General features: G+C 38.3%; 1 protein-coding gene across 1 annotated transcript; it reads left to right on the plus strand.

Moving 5' to 3' along the window:
- The first annotated feature begins 555 nt into the window (after positions 1-555).
- Positions 556-1,398, plus strand: LOC113352032. Its single transcript, XM_026595916.1, has 3 exons — positions 556-687; positions 875-1,003; positions 1,321-1,398. The coding sequence occupies exons 1-3, from the start codon at positions 562-564 to the stop codon at positions 1,396-1,398; spliced, it is 333 nt and encodes a 110-aa protein (XP_026451701.1). The 5' UTR covers positions 556-561.
- The last annotated feature ends 15,862 nt before the right edge of the window (positions 1,399-17,260 follow it).

Consider the following 17,260-nt stretch of genomic DNA (forward strand, 5'->3'; position numbering starts at 1 on the left):
GGACCTAGTGTCAATGTATCATCAGTTGATCCAAGCGACCCACTGAGCTAAAACTTGCCAAGGAATGAGACTCTTGTTGAATTGGTATCTTCAACTGAACCACCTACACAAGAATCAGTTCCAGAAGTTATCAGACTCGATAGCCAAGACCAAACGGCTAGTCAAGGTATCCACTCTTCACCTTTCAAGTTCATGGACATGGAAAAAGCTGTTAATATCTCCAGCGACGACAAGGAAACAGAAACTCAAGTGGAATTGGAGACAACACCAAATATAGAAACAACACAAGAAAGACTTGAAGCACAGGAAAGACACTTTTTGGTCGGTGGTGATGATGACATTCTTCCAGAAACTCAGAAGAAAGCAGAAGAATATGTGGTGCCCACATTTAATCTGCATTTATCACAACCTGCTGCTGCAATTAAAGATGATGCTGGTGGACCACAAGAGCAAGCTGAAAATCTGCAACAACCCACTGTTGAGATACCACAACATCAAACTGAAGAACCACAACAACCAGAAGAGCCAGTGGCTGAAAAGCCACAACAAGTAGCTGTTGAGATGGTTGTTGATGCAGAGAAGGAGATGGTGGTTGAGAATCCTTTAACTCCTGGTGCCACACAAGATGCTGAAAAAGAAAAAGGCTATAATGAAGATGTTGAGATGGAGACCGTTTCAAAAAACCTGGTACCTAAAATATACCATCTTTTATTATGGTATTTTTATTAATGTCAAATCAACTATGTACTACTTATTATTTTTAATCAACTATAAACTGTTTACTATATTGTTGTTTTGTTGTTTAATCAACTATTTACTTAATTTCATAATAAACTGTTTATATCTAACACATTTTGGTTACATGAATCTCTAGGAAGAAGACGTAGGAGGGAAATTTGTACCAAGAACAGAATTTTTGAAGAGGTCACCATTGAAGAAAAAGTCAGTATTGAAGCGAAAAGCAAACAAGGTAGAAGAGGATGGGAAGCAACCAAGAAGCAAGGTAAGAAGAATCAAGGAAAGGAAAACATGGAATCAAAGGACAACCAGTGTACTACTCAAAGATTGTGAGCTAGGGAAGAAGAAGAAGCAAAAAGACAAGCCTGATGAGAATAAAGTTGAAGAAGAAAATCCCCGTACGTCTGCTGGCTTGCCGTTCAGAAAATTACCTCCGCTGGAAACAATGGAATGCTTTCAAGATTACAAGGATACAATAGAACCATCCATGATGGAAGTACTGGAGACATACTTTGAGAATGCCAACAGCCTGTAAGTACATCAAAATTACCTTTATGCTTGTTTGCATAATATGTCATGCAGCTCCCAATGTTTAATGCATGGTTTTTTATGCATTGCTTAAAATATCTACATCACATGTTATGCAGCTCCAATGTTTAATGCATGTTCAGTTATGCAAAAAATGTTGTTATATTTATTATGCTTGTTTAAGAAATCAATGCATTACAGGTTATGCTTCTTATGAAATAAATGCATAACAAGTTATGCTTAAAAAAAAACATGCATAACACAACCCTCTAGTTTATGGTTCTGCCGCATGTCACTTGAATAAAACATCTCACCAATTGTGTCTTATGTCATCTGCAGAAATTCGGCTTGGAGTATCGGAGAAGGAGAAGACCCGTACTTGTGGGATATTCGGATTCACGGAGATATAATAAGGCAGCTAATGAACAACGAATACTAAGAAGACCAAGTAGTACGCTACTACAGTTATAGGTTGTTCAAGAAGCGGGAAAATGAAAAGATGGCTGATAGTGTTGAACATAGGTATGCGGAGTCTGCATTCATGACGCCAGATGCTTGGGTAAGTCAAGAAAATAAAATCATTTTGCTGCATAAAAAGTCATTCCTGCATATTATCTTATGCTCATATAATTACTTCAACATAAAATTTTATGCAACTAGATTGAACTGCATAACAAGTTATTCAGCATTGTTTTCTACACCTGTTGTGCACCATTTCAATTGCATCCACTAACTTTTTTTTCCTAAAAAATATTTCTTTTGCAGTTCTTTGTTAAAACAAAGGAGAAAGATGGGATTGCCAAATTTATTGGAGAATTCATCTTGAATCTCCCTATTGAAGTTGAGAGAATGTCCATTCCAATGAACTATATGACAAAGGAAAACCCTGCTGATACACATTGGACATTGTTAGAGTATGACTTTTCATAGGGTAAGTGGAACTACTATAACAGTGTTGAAGGCTATAAATCTAACTGCAAGAAACAAGCTCTCATAATGGCAAAGGCTTGTATGCCGTATTTGATCCAAAGATATGATTAACTGAATCTATCACCACAAATCGTGGATATAAAGCGGGAATCGCTTGTATACAAGGATATTTTTACCAAGATTGTTCCTGAACAAGGTCATCACCCCGACTTCCTCATATTTGTATGCTATTATATGAAGATGAGCATGAAGTCTCAAGTCAGGGACAAATGGCTGAAGTTGGGAAAGGAAGATGCAGTAGAAAAAGCCAACAAGAAAAGAGTAAGTCTGGTATTGAAAATGCTGACGGATCTTAGAAACAGTTGGGCAATAGATGCCAATGAAGACATCTGGGATGATATTGAGCGTCAAATGTGAAGCTGTGCATAATAGAAAGGCTCAAACATAACTTTGGTAGGTTGAGAAATTTAACTTGGGAGTGAAAACTAATGGGAAAGTAGTTAGTAGTTCTTGTCAGAACAACTTATGTTATCTTGTCGATGTTTATATATATATTTATTATATATCAATGCTGGTTTCAGTTCTTCTATTTGCTGCAATCTTATTTCATTTAACTGTACTATGATATAAATCTTACAAGGAAAATGAAGGAACAACAGGTTACATATAAACATCTAAATAACAAGTTATGCAACAAAATAAACCTGAATAACATGTTATTCCTAATAAAATAAATGTGCATGACTTGTTATGCAGACGCATGACTTGTTATGCAGATGCAGATGCATGAAGGAAACAAATTTGCATGAGTCGTTATGACACCATCTTTAAAAGAATAAATGCATAACAGATCGTGCATCGTCGAAAAATAATGCATAAGAGATTATGCATCTTCAAAACAATAACGCATAATACGTTATGCATCATAAAAACTAATGCATAATCTATTATGCATTTAAGAATAAACATGAAGACATTATCTGATAGAAGCAGAAAAACACACAGTGAATTTTTTTTTTTTTCATAAAACCAATACAAAAAAGAAACTAAGTACAGAGAAAGTACTTGTTCATAAAAACTAATACAAAAACTAATGAAAGAAAAATGAATAAGGTTCAAACATAAAAGTAATAGTCTGAAGAAACAAACAAGATAATTGCTCTTCTTTAACTTCCCTTAGGCTGCTTCGGCGGCTTCGGAGGCTTCTTGTAACAGGTAGGATTCGTACATGTTTGCTTGTTATGATGACCAAGCTCAAAACAATTACCACAGCGAATAGCTCTCCTGGGAGGCTTCTCATATCTGCTCAAATGCCTATTATCTTGTGGTCTCCCTGGCGGCCTCCTAACATCAGGTACATCGATAATATCATTACCTTCATAAACTTCAGGCCTGTTATAGTTCGGAATATGATGAATTGCATGACTGTAAGCATTATTGAAGTATGAAGTAGTGAAATAAGGTTCAACAAAATCATATGGATTAGAACCAGACATTGTTATCGATGCGAAAGCATGCACACATGGAAACCCATAGACGCGCCACCTATGACAGGTACATGTCCTTGCCTCAAGGTTAACACTATAAGAACTGTCCCCTCCTTCCACTTCATAAACATGAGTATCGGACTGTATAACCAGCCAGGTTAAACCCCCATCAATAAGAGCCTTCATCTTATTTTCATTCTTCGGTGTGAGAATTGTTATGAAACTATTACCCGTATTCCGCCTTTCTGACATGATATTCATCACATCCTTCCTTATCTGATCCAGAAGAGCATTTGCAGGGAGCTTCTTGTGTACCTTCATCCAACTATTGAAGGATTCAGCAAGAGTAGAAGATGTCCTACCATACCTACAACCCTGGAAAAAGGCATTTGACCACTTCTCTGGAGGGATATCTTCAATATAGTCGGCAACCCAACCACAGCCAAGACCCCTAATAGTAGCGATGGCAGTTTGGAAACCTTCGCGACTAAGAGCATAAGCAGCAGCTTGAAATGAATCAATAACTGCACCATACCTTTCGTCAGATGCATTAATAGGTAAGTTCATCTTAAGATGATAATAGCAGAAACTATGGAAGGCTCCAGGAAAGTAAAATGGAATCGATCTCTTTAATCCTTCTGCACGATCGGATAAAAATGTGTTTGGCCTTTGATCATGATCAAGAACATTACTCAAATTCCTCATGAACCATTCCCAGTTATCATTATCTTCACCAGGTACCAGGGCCATGGCTAGTGGGAAGAAGCCTGCACAGAAAAAAAATATAAAATCAAGCCAGCGTCTACATGAAGTATGTGCAGCTAAAAAAATGCATAATGGCTCATGCATCTAAACTAAATAATGCATAAGACATTATGCATCTAAAACAGAAAATGATGCATAACCAGAAAAGTGAAAACAAATAATGCATAATGTCTTATGCATCTAAACTAAATGATGCATAAGACATTATGCATGTGCATAAAAAGGATGCATAAAATCAATAAGTGAAAACCATAATGCATAAGACATTATGCATCTAAAACAAAAATGATGCATAACCAGAAAAGTGAAAACAAATAATGCATAATGTCTTATGCATCTAAACTAAATGATGCATAAGACATTATGCATGTGCATAAAAACGGATGCATAAAATCAATAAGTGAAAACCATAATGGATAAGACATTATGCACCTAAAACAAAAATGTATAATGTCTTATGCATCTAAAATAGAAATGATGCATAACCAGAAAAGTGAAAACAATAATGCATAAGACATTATGAAGCAAAAATAAATAATGCATGAGACATTATGCACATATATAAAAAGGATGCATTATCAGAAAAATTACCATTTTCAGCATTGATAGCGGTTTCAGCCATGAGGCATCCTCTATATGTCCCTGTAAGAAAGGTAGCATCGACATAAACCATGGGGCGAAGGTAACGGTAACCATGGATGCATGCCTCGAAAGCAATAAAAAGACGCACAAACTTATTTGAAGGTGCCTCATCTTCTAATTCAGCTGAACTATCCTCGTTCGCTTCAGGTTCATCCGTTTGAACTTGAAAATCAATCCAACTCCCAGGATTTGTGATGCGAATGGAATCTACATACCATGAAAGATGCGAATACGACATGGCTTCATCACCAAATATTTCCTCATACACTTTCTCTCTTCCGTTGTAAGCTTGGTAGTATTTCACATTGATCTCGTAGATAGTTTTGAAAAACTTTTCCAAATCAGATGCTTTGAAACTCGGATCACTTCGGATTTCATCCTTGATCAGACTAGAAACAAATTTACTGCTGAGCCTGTGGAAAAGCCTTTCAGTTCCAATACCACAGGTATGACTGCTCTCATATTTCTTAACCTTAAGCATCCTGTTTTCAATATCAACAGCACAAACCTTATACTCCCAAGGGCAATTTTCTTTTGAGCATTTTGCATAGAACCTGCTAGGTTCATTCTTCTTATATACAAGAAAACGCCCAGATTTTAACTCGTATTTCTTCACTACGATACGTACCTCTACTACACCTCCAAAAAACACTTTACCAACTTCACCAAGTAATTTATCCCAACCTTCAGTCCTAAGAACCTTGTTAACAGGCACAGAACCATCTTCAAGGAAATTCACCATAGCTTGTTCGGTTTCAGGTTCTATTACACGACTACTTGAAGCTCTACTACGACTTCTGGAAGAATTACAGCCAACTTCGACAAGTAAATCAAAGCTCTTCTGACCTTTACAGTGGCAACGAGATACAAAACATTGAAGCAGAATATCAGAATCAACTCGCACAAACTTTCTTCCATCATTAAAGGAAAATATGACATGATGCGGTAATAAACGAGTCCAGTTCTGGCAAACGGCTGTCTTCAAAGACTCCAAAGTTGTGTTGACATCAACAGGATGTGCTAAGAATTCACTGAAGTAGTGAATTACAGCTAGTGCACTACCAACAGGCATTTTCACCCTGCAAAACACAAAAGAGAAAAAACCAAACATATCTATCCTGCATATTCCTTCACAAAAATTCTTACTCAAAATTAAAAGATCAAATCAACAACAGCAAACAATCTACATTAACCATAATCAAATGAGAAATCAACATGATATCAAAATTAATAACAGATAACAGATCAAAAATAAGAATGGAAAAACAAATCAAATAAAAAATCCAACAGAACATAAGCAAAACCTAGTAAATTGGTATGTCAACATCGGAACATGAAATCGAAACAAAAAAGTTTAATCGAAAAGATCTACACATTGATGTTAACAAATTCAAAACCTAGAAAATAAACAAAAATTCAAAAACAAGCTTAAAAGATCTAAAAAACGATTCGAAAAACTAAATTAAGCTTCGGAAACCTAAAATAATAGATCCTAATCTTACAGAAACTAAAACATAGAATCGAATCAAGATTAAAAAAAAATCAGAATCAAAGATTGGAATAAAAACGAACGAACCTGAAGCTTTGCTGAGTAAATTGAATCTCTCTCAGTAATCAAGGACAAGTGAGGCTAAAGCTTGCTGAGTAAATTGAATCAATCTCTCGATAATCAATCTCTCGAAAATAAACAGGATATACTGAAACTCAAAGTGAGGCTAAACTGGGAAATAAAAAGAAAATAAACGAATTTTGAAAACTCTGGGCCTGCAAATAATTTGTTGGTTGCTTTTGGTTGCGCCCATGAGATTTTGTGAGGGTGGGTTTCATATTAGGAAAATGTGTAAGAATGGGTCTCCCTGTAGTTTTCACTTTTCACATCTATAAGGCATAAAAGGGTCCATCTTAATGGGCCTAATGGAGGTACGGGCTTATGGATGGACTTTGATCCAACAATTAGAACGGTTTTTTGGGACCATGGTTATTTTGGGGGACCATGGTTTTATTGGGATAAAGATATTAGAAGTAAACCTAGGTCACCCTTTATCTAGATATTTATATTAATACCTAAATTACCCTCTTGATTAATTTTTTGGTAATGATTAATTAGTGTTAATAATAGTTAGCATAGTGATTAGTAAAATGATTAAGTTAAAGATAATTAATGAGATTAAAAAATCAGATGGTTTTTTTTTTAAAAAGAAGCAGAATTATTGAGAGAGTAAAGTTGGAGAAGATGAAGAAGGAAAACATGAAAAACAAAGGATTTTACCAACCACAACCGAAGGAAGAGTATTTGGGTACCCATGTATGTTTCAAACTTAGATAATGTTGGTTGAATTGCTCCAATTTTTCAAAAAAATGTAAATTTTTAGGGTAGATTTGGGCTTGTTCGGTTACCTTATGTGAAGAACAGGTTATCGAACTCATCTGAAATGTAGTTCGGTTACCTTTTCCATATACGCAGGTTACCGAACTCGTTCTTTAATGGAGGTTTTTAGTTGTTCGGTTACCTTTTCCATACACGCAGGTTACCGAACTTTGTTTATAGGACTTACAGAGTAATGTTCGGTTGGTTCGCAAACTTTAACCCAACAACATATCTAACCGAACTCCACATGTATGCAATTAGTGAAGAGTTCGGTTTGACAAGATTTTTTGCGAACAAACCGAACATAGTGGAACAAGTTCGGTTAAATTGAAACTCAACATAGTAGGCAAAATAACACGGTTCGGTTACATTGGAAAAAAAAATTCTTTTTGGAATATAAGTAGAGTTCGGTTACTAGATAGTTTTAGAAATTTTTGCGAACCAACCGAACAAGGTAGGTAAAGTTCGGTTATATCATAACTCAACATAGTAGGAAAAATAACACAGTTCGGTTACATTTTTTTTTTTGTATTATGGGTAGAGTTCGGTTACTAACTAGTTTTAGAATTTTTTGCGAACCAACCGAACTCGGAGTTCGGTTATGAAAAATTAAATTCGTGATAACCGAAGTGTTCTTCGTGTTCTTGGTTTCAAAATGTTCGGTTACAAAACTAGTTTTTTTAAAACTATTCCTAACCGAACATGCCACTTTAACATCCATTTAAACCATATTTTGATGATTTCTACTCAATTTTTCTATCCAAAAACGAATTAAAAAGATTGATGGGTTTTTCAATCGAACGAGGAACGTCAAGGAAAGAGAGAAGAAGAAGAGAATAAACTTTTTTTCAAAACTAAAAATTTTCGATTGCTCTTTTGATTTTGATTAATAAATTCATTTAGATTAGATGTAGGAGTATATGATTAGATTTATATAGTTATTAAGTTAGTTTTAATTTAAATTAAAGTAAAGGGTAAATGGGTATTTACCTAACTTTGGGACACCCCTTATAAGTATAGGGAGGTTGGCCTAATAAGACCATGATCCCAAAAAAAATCATGGTCCCTAAAAAATCGTTTAACAATTAAATGATCCTAGGTGATGATAAACTTTGATCCACGAAAAAAATCAACACCTTGACATAATTGATTGGGCAGAAAGAAGTAGACACTTCTGTTAGGGCATATGGATTCTTTCTATCAGCCGAAGACATTGACGATAGCATATATCTCCAGAGAGCTTTTATGCGCTGTTGGAATTTAACATCGATTCAAATGGGTTAAGTCCGCCGCGAAATGGATTTTAACATATGTTCTAAAAAGCCATTCTTACAAGAGGACTTTAACTCTGTAACCATCCTAATAATAATCTTGCTGCGCATACCCAGTGAGGGGCGGGTAATGTGGTCAACGAACATCCCAGTCTAATAGGGGTCTGATGACTCACTTAAACCCTATCATGATATTTGTTTCCGTTCCTTTCCTCTAACCGACTAGCTAGAAGAAGCTCCATAAGACAAAGAGTCGTGAATATTGAAAAGTGCTAAAAGAAAGAGAGAGAAATTTTAGTACAAGCGGCCCGTGGTTCCCGTTGCACTACATTAGAGACGTCCAGGCACGACCTCTAAAGGGTTTTTTTTTGGAAACAATTTTTATTCCTCAACGACCTCTAGAGTTTATTATGGAAGTTCCCTTTTGTTAGCCGTTCTTGTTGTGCAAGTAATAACTTTATGTATTGTATAAAAATCTCTTGTTTCTTACCCTAACATACACATATAAATAAATCGTTCTCTCTTTGTGAATCTCATTCAGAAACCACCTTAAAATTTGGTATCAACTTTTCCTAATATATCCATATAATTAAGTAGTTCTCTTTTGAATTTTATTGACAAATTGCCTTAAATTTTGTTTCAGCTTGGTATCAGATCTCTGTTTTATAGCGTTTGTATTCCATTCATTCGAGTCCCTTACTGATTAGAATTCCTTTATAACTTCTATATATGAGTAGTCCTTTATAGATAATCTCATATTTTTTTTGGGTCTAAAATAAGTTGCAAAGAAAACTTTGAAAAACAACAACAATTCAATTTTTCTTTTCTTTTCTTTTTTTACATCGCTTTCTTTTAGGTTCGGGTTTAAAAATTTGTCATCAAGTATTTGGAAAAATTTAGAGTTTGTTAAGCATGGATGAGTATGATGATCCTTATGGGTTTATAGAATATATAGACTCAACAATTACACTTGGTGATTTGCCGAAATTTAGCGGGGATTGTTCTAATCCAGATATGTTCTTGGATTGGGTGGAAGAAATAGAAAACATATTTAATCAAAAGGATGTAAAAGATCCACTGCGAGTTGAACTAGCAATTTCTAGCTTTAAGCCATTTGCACTATTATGGTGGAACAATCTTCAAATTTTCCGAGTGCAAGAAGGATTGCAAGAAATTACTACTTGGTCAGAGATGCGCCACATGATGCACTCTAAGTTTGTGCCGGATATGTATAGAAGAGATGCATACATAAGGCTACTCAACTGGAAGCAACAACAAGGTATGAGTATCAAAGAATATACTAAGGTTTTCGAAAAGTTATGTTATAGGGCAGGTATTAAAGGGAGCGATGAACAAATGGTGTATCTTTATATTTCCGGGCTTCATGATGATGTACTAAAAATTTATTTGCTTGACCATGATGTTAGACGCACGAGTGAAGCTATTACATATTGCATGGATGACTGAAAACCTTACCATTGATGGCAGCATTGATATTTGGGAGTTGCGAACGAAAAATAATCATGTAGGAGCTTCCATATTAGAGGAGGATTAGGTCCAATAGTTGTTACTATTGAGTCCGATAGTTATTTTAGAGGGATCTATTTGAGGCTGCTAAGCTTATTTCCATTTTTTTTAATAAATTGGACAAATTTTAATGCAAAATAAGAACTACATCGAGGTTTCTAGACAGTTGGTTGCTCATATTCTTGCATAGTCGCCTAGAATGTGAAGCCGCTCCAGCAGATTTTGTCTCTTGTTTTCTGATGAATAATAACAGTTAAAGAGTTACAATAAGTAGAATCTAAGCTATTCCTATCGATGTTGCTTAATAAAAGTAGAATCTAAGCAAAATAAAAGTTGGCATAACCTTCTGGTGTTGCTTAATACATATAACCCTGCTTTTGTGCTTCTTTGGCCAGCTTGTCTACCACCATATGTTTGCTTATGTTAACATGAAGTAACCCCAAAAAATTGTCACATGTCCATAAATCCTCAAATATTCAATGACGATATTTTAATCTCTAGTTGACTGCATTTCCTTTTTTTATTGCAAATTCCATTATATGCTGACAATCACCTTTCAACCAGAAATCAGAAAACTCTGTACTCCTTGCCCAAACTGCAACTTCAAGGAGAGTTAAAGCTGCTTCTTCTTCTTCTTTTTCTTCATCTTGTTCTTCAGAAAACTCTATTTCTTCTTCTGCTTCTCCTTTAGAGAACTCTATTTCTTCTTCATCTAATTCTAATTCTTCTTATTAGGGTATTACCTTATCCGAGTATCGTTTTTAGGTGATGTACTTATCTATGCTTACAAAATAGAAGGGTTTTGCCAGGATACATTGTTGTTTTTTTTTTTCAAATTAGCGACCATGATTCCCCCGGTCCCTCCCAGATTAATCTAAATTTGGTTGATCCTACGTTTACCTAACTGAAATTTTTGTTTTCTACCTTCCAAAACAACCCGCAACTAATAAGTTTCTCACGCTTAAAAATCAAGAAAGTTTGAATAAATAAATGAGAACAACAAGGGTTATTTGGGGTATCAACTTTATTTAAGGCATTCTCTTCGGACGATATGTTGGACTTCATTCCAACTTCCAACCATTCATGAGCAGCCATTGTAGATACATTGAAGTATAATAAAGAATTTTTCAGTATGCTATATTGGAGCGAAAGTTGCTTTCAAAACCCTAGTGTTGATAGTGGTTTTTAGTTCAGGGTTAAAATTGTAAAACCTTGCATTTAATATGTTGTCATTCTGCAAAGAGACAGAGCCATGTAAAAGTGATGAGTGCTCAACCTCTTCACTGGCACATTTATTGAGCAATTCAATATCTTCACCTGAAATTTATCCAGAATAGTGTATGTAGCAATAATCCCAGATATTCTGTAAATTTTGGCACCCTGCATGTATTATCCAATTAATATAAGCTTCATTGAATACTTTTTGTGCTATGTTCCTCGGTTGAACCCTTAATATTGATATGACATGACAATTTGTGTTCACTCGCAGCAGAGTAACATGAATTTCCCAAAGTATCAAGGTTAAGGTCCTTGCATAAAAGTACTCAATCGGAAAGCATACTGCTCTCTGGAAATAAATTTAAAGAACTTTGTGTCAACACACAGAATTTAATCAATTTTGTGATAATTCACAAGATTCGAATATCAACCTGATTAATTTGCAAAAATTAGGGTTTTGCGTCGTGCGCAGTATATTAGACAATGCTGGTCGAAACTAAGCTTAGGCAAACTAGGCAATTGATCCGCCATAGATTAGTAGGCGCAAAATCCTACCCAAAATCAGAAAACAAGGGATAAAAGAAGAGCCACGAAAAATAGGATCAGCAGCAAAGGGAGGTGTGGTCGTGCCATAAGCCAGCCGGCGCCACTTGCAGATGGCCACACCCCCATGTTGCTTTACCGGACCTCCTCTTTCCAATTGACCAATTAGGTCGCTTTAAAACCGCCATATGCACATGAGTTGTGGCTGGGCCCATACTTGCCGACCCTCTTCCCATCGACCAATCAGGTCGCTCTAAACTCGTCATAGTATTAAAAGAGACAAAAACTACGCTGGATGGTCACAATGCCAATTGGCTTTCCAAAAACCGTGTCAGCATGCTAATGGCATGCCAAACACGCCACGCAGCGCCAATGCACTAATCGGCATTCCAAACAGGCCAAACGTGCCATGTCATGCTAAGGTGCTAATCGGCATGCCAAATACGCCAAACGCGCCACTTTGCCACGGCAGCATGCCAAACGTGTCAACATGCCATAAATAGCACGCCTACTTGCTAATCCACCTTCTGTTCATGACCACCTCCATAAACAGAGTCCGTTCAAAGTATCCCAACTAGAACACGATTTTCCTTTAGTGGCATTAGTTGAAACCATAATTTGGTCGTGGCACAAATTACGCCACTTTGGCCCCACAACATGCCACAAGCCATGTGGGACCCAGCAAACCCTAAAAAGGACGCCATGCCATGATCACCCGTGGCCATCCTTGCGCATGTGATTATTCCCATATTATGGCCCCGCCATAATTCCTTTAATGCGGCTATGACACCATTTTCATAAAGAACGTCACCGTGCCGCGACCACATGCCACACCCGCTAATTAGGGTTTCGATATGCCAAACCCTAATTTAGCTAAGGTTGCTACGCCAACCAAGCTAAGTAATGCTACCTAGGGCATTAAGATTGATAAGGCAACAACAACTAATGTTGCCAAGCCATATTTGGGTCTGACACCGATGTGCCAAATATAGCAGCCACGGCTACGCCAGGCACTATTTGCGCCACCATGCCACTGGCATATGCCAACCATGCCGATGTGCCACTGGCATGCGCTAGTTATGCCAACCATGCCGCTGCGCTGCTGGCATGCGCTAAATATGCCATTATGCCACTGACACGTGCCAATGACGCCACTTTGCTATCATCAGATGCCAATGGGATGTGGCCATAATCAATGGCCACCCTTTCTCATGAATTACAATCTCAGCCGTCTAAATTCGCCACAGAATTGACTGGCCTATGGAAAGTCTCAGGTTCACACGTCATTTTCCTACGACAAGCCCCATGACTTGACTTGCCACAACATGATCATCCGCCACCAAGCTAGCGCACGATTGATCAGAACAATTAGGTCTTGCATACAAGACCCACTCAGCGATCTGCTGCACATTTTCCACGAAAATACTCGAGACATCAAACATGTCACAAACTGGGGGATGCTCATCAGGGTATTGGTCTGGCGGTTTACAGCGTGCGTGCAACACGCTCATTATAAGAAAGTGTCAGGAAAGCGGGTAGTTAGTGGCGGAAAGAAGTAGTGGGTGTAAATTAACCCGTTTCCTTCAAAGTGGGGACGTGGTTTCTGGCATTTACACATTACCCCACTTCTCCATCACTTAGCTACTCCCACTTCCTACGAGATCAGGGTACGTTCAATTATGACTTGTATAAATAGGTTTCTACCTATTTCAACCAAACAACAGAGTTTTGGTTAACAACAACACAAGTATCCAGAAAAACACAAAAGAACTGATAGCTTACATTCCGAAATCCAATTCCACATTCTGATACAAGTCATAAAATAGCCACACCTTCAGAATTAACTATTCTGGTCTCAACACCTTCTTCGCTTCCCTCCCTAATACCAACCATTGTCCTTCACTTTGCGACCAAAGCAAGACTGGAAAGACCATTTCTTGGTTTAGGCCAGGATTGTACAGATTGATCTCTCGAATCTAAAGTACTCCCGTGCAGTGCATTTGTTTAGGCCTAAATTCTTTTCTCATCAATACACCCAAATTTACCAAAAACATCAGAAACAGTTTTTACCCATAAACAATTGGCGACCACAGTGGGAGATTAATCTCTCGGTTGCAATATCAATTTTCAATTTTCAATTTCATTTTTTCAATCCCAATTTCAAGATGGTAGAGCTCTGGTCCGGGTCAGCAACAAACCCTGATGCCACCGGCGCTGAGAACGTCCTTGGTATCAACGTTCCTTTCAGTGACATCAATGTACCACCTGTCAGCATGATCAACACCAGTGGCGCAGGAAACGTTCCCTCAGGCGTTACACCTCCGATCACCAGAGCCATAGTCGCTGCCTCCACCCCCAATATTTCTTCAAGCGTGACGCCCCCAGTTGTCACCAGAGCCGCCGTCTCTCCACCTTCGGAACGGGAGACTGGAGGACCCAGAGGAGGCCAACCCCCTATTACTATTGCTGATTTGATGGAAAGACATGAAGTTCTTGCTAAGGCTCAGACGGACATGGCTTCAACTCAGAAAGAGGTACTTACTTTCCTCAAGACACTAACGGAGCGGCTACCGCAGGAACCATGCCAACCAGAGCCAATGAGGAGCACTTTTAATACTCCTGGCGCCAGTACCTCAGCAGGGCACACCTTTGTAGATGAAGAGGCCCGTTTTGATCCTGAACGTCCGTTGGAGAGGAATCAGCCATCCAAATTCATCACGCGTGAAGATTTGGAACGACTTCTTCAAAACCGAGACAAAGAAAACCCAGTGGACATTCATCAGCATCAACCTCCATATCATATTGATGTGCAAAGAGTTCCTCTTCCGAGGGGGTATTCTTCTCCTCAATTCTCCCTTTATGACGACACTGGTAATGCACGTGAACATATCTCTCGATTTCTGGAATCCTTGGGTAAACACGAATACAATCATGTCCTCCGTTTGAAGGAATTTTCAAAATTGCTTACCGGAAGAGCGTACACCTGGTACAATAACATTGCACCGAACAACATATCCAACTGGTGTGACATGGTTACAGCCTTCTACAAGAAGTACTTCTTTGTGTCTGAGAAAATCACCTTCTCAGATTTAGGAAGGATGTTTCAACGAAACAATGAACATCCAAATGATTATGTCAAAAGATTCAGAATTCAGGCACTGGATTGTCACGACCCAAACGTGACTGAACAATAATTGGTGGACTCTTGCATCAATGGCATGGTTCCCATTTATCGCACCTTAGTGGAGAATCTGCACTTCTAGACATTCTCTGAACTCCATGAAGCTGCTAAGCGGTTGGCCACAACAACACCAACATTGTTAGAAAAAACCAGGCCATCCAGGAGTGAAGACGCACGTGAAACTCGAGGAAACAGACGCCTCATCAACAAGCAATATAACACTGGACCCTCTGTAAGCGTGGTGGGTGAAGGGGGAAAAAGGAAAGCTCTAGCAGCAGAACATCAACCCAAGCGTGCAACACCAGCACATCAGGCGGATCCACCTCGGAAGGCCGCGACTAAAGCTCCTGTGCAACACCAAGAAGCCGGAGAAGCTTCCTTAGATTTCTCATTCCCAATCGAGGAAGTAATTGAACTCTTGAAAACATGGATTCAAGATGATGCCATCAAGCTGCCTCCTATCAGGCGCCCACCAACTGAAAAGGAAATGGAAAATCCCAAGTATTGTCGTTACCACATGTTCGTACATCACCAGACCAATGAATGCAATAAATTGAAACACATCTTCAAGGAAAAGGTAGAGGCGGGATAACTTCAACTGGGAATGAGGGAGTTCACAGAGATCCTCTTCCAGTCAGAAGTTGTATGCTTTCTGAGGACTCCGTTCACAAAACTGTGCAGTCCATGATGCAGCGTGTGTGCGAAATCCTCTATTTCTCCAAGGCGCAACGTCAAGACATATTTGCATCCCTCAATCGCGTTGTGTCGGGCAAACGGTTTTTCTCTGTCGAAGAAGCCACTCCCAAATCCCAATATCTCTCGGGAAACATTGTTGGAAAGTGCAATTGGGGACTGCTGACAACTGCTCACCTGAAGAATGTCGAGTTCGATAGCACGCTAATCGACGCGGCCTCCGACTTCAACATTGTTACCATCAAGACTCTGAAAGCTGCAGGGGTTTCAAAGCAGGAGGCTACTCACTCCCCAATTGTGGTCAAAAACCCAGAAGGAGAAGCAATAAGCGCTTACGGCTACATCAACCTCGAAATCAAGGTGGGAGATACTTTAACACGCGCAAAATTCCACATTATCAAAGAATGCCCAAATTATGACCTGATTCTGGGGCGCTCGTGGTTACATGAAAATAAAACAAAATTAGGAGTGTGCCCTCTGCCGGTGTCAATATCCGAAAGAATTTCCAACAAGCCGTCCAACCCTGAAGATTATATGTTGTCTTATCAACAACTTGCCAGTGTAACCCAATTACTTGGAGATAGCCCATTGACATTCATCCGAAGGTTTCGAACACAAGTAAGTCTTATTGAACAACCCTTTATGCAACTAGTCACTTCTCTCTCACCCAGGCATGGGGACTCGATCCAATTATCAACCCGGACGATACTAGGAGATGTGAACGAGATGTTGGGACCCTTCAAGTGTTTCATCAAAAATTTGGAGGTTGTCTTAGTCAAGAATAATGAACCCAAGAATCAAGTAGCCTCGCAACATCAAAACCCATTCCAAGTTGGATATATGGTAGTGAAAGTTGCCGCTCAGCCTCCTTCGTCTGACTCCACGGACGAACCATACCTAGTAGCAGAAGTTATTTTGGGAGGCTACTGCAAGCTCATCAATGCTGACAAGTTAGAAGGCATAGTAATACATACCCGGTGGCTCAAACCCTTCAAATCCTGAAAGAGTCACGCCACCTCTTGCCTCAAAATTATTCTTAGTATTTCCTTCAGCAATTCCCTTTCTCATGCAATATTTGTAATTCCTACAAAATGATTGCACTTCTTGCATTCATAATTACGGTTTCGATTTTAATTAAAGGCATCTTTTTTTTCAAAAATAAGTTTTCCTGAATCATCTCAAAGGAAAAATACCAAGTAAATCCAAACCCTCACAAAGCCATTACTCATCAATTCGAAACCAGAAAAATCAAACCCTACAAGAAACATCTTATTCAAAAAATATTGAAGAGGGGAATATGCAAGGAAGAAGATCATCAAGTGGCGGCACGAACACCTTCCTTCAAGAACATCTGGTTTCAATTTTCGTC

The sequence above is a fragment of the Papaver somniferum genome, chromosome 2 (genome assembly GCF_003573695.1).
Source record: "Papaver somniferum cultivar HN1 chromosome 2, ASM357369v1, whole genome shotgun sequence".
Taxonomy (NCBI): Eukaryota; Viridiplantae; Streptophyta; class Magnoliopsida; order Ranunculales; family Papaveraceae; genus Papaver; species Papaver somniferum.

Coding starts and splice junctions, on each gene's coding strand:
- LOC113352032 (XM_026595916.1), top strand. CDS start 562: ATGGTTGTTGATGCAGAGAAGGAGATGGTGGTTGAGAATCCTTTAACT. Junction 688..874: donor AGACCGTTTCAAAAAACCTG/GTACCTAAAATA, acceptor ATGAATCTCTAG/GAAGAAGACGTAGGAGGGAA. Junction 1,004..1,320: donor GGAAGCAACCAAGAAGCAAG/GTAAGAAGAATC, acceptor TATGTCATGCAG/CTCCCAATGTTTAATGCATG.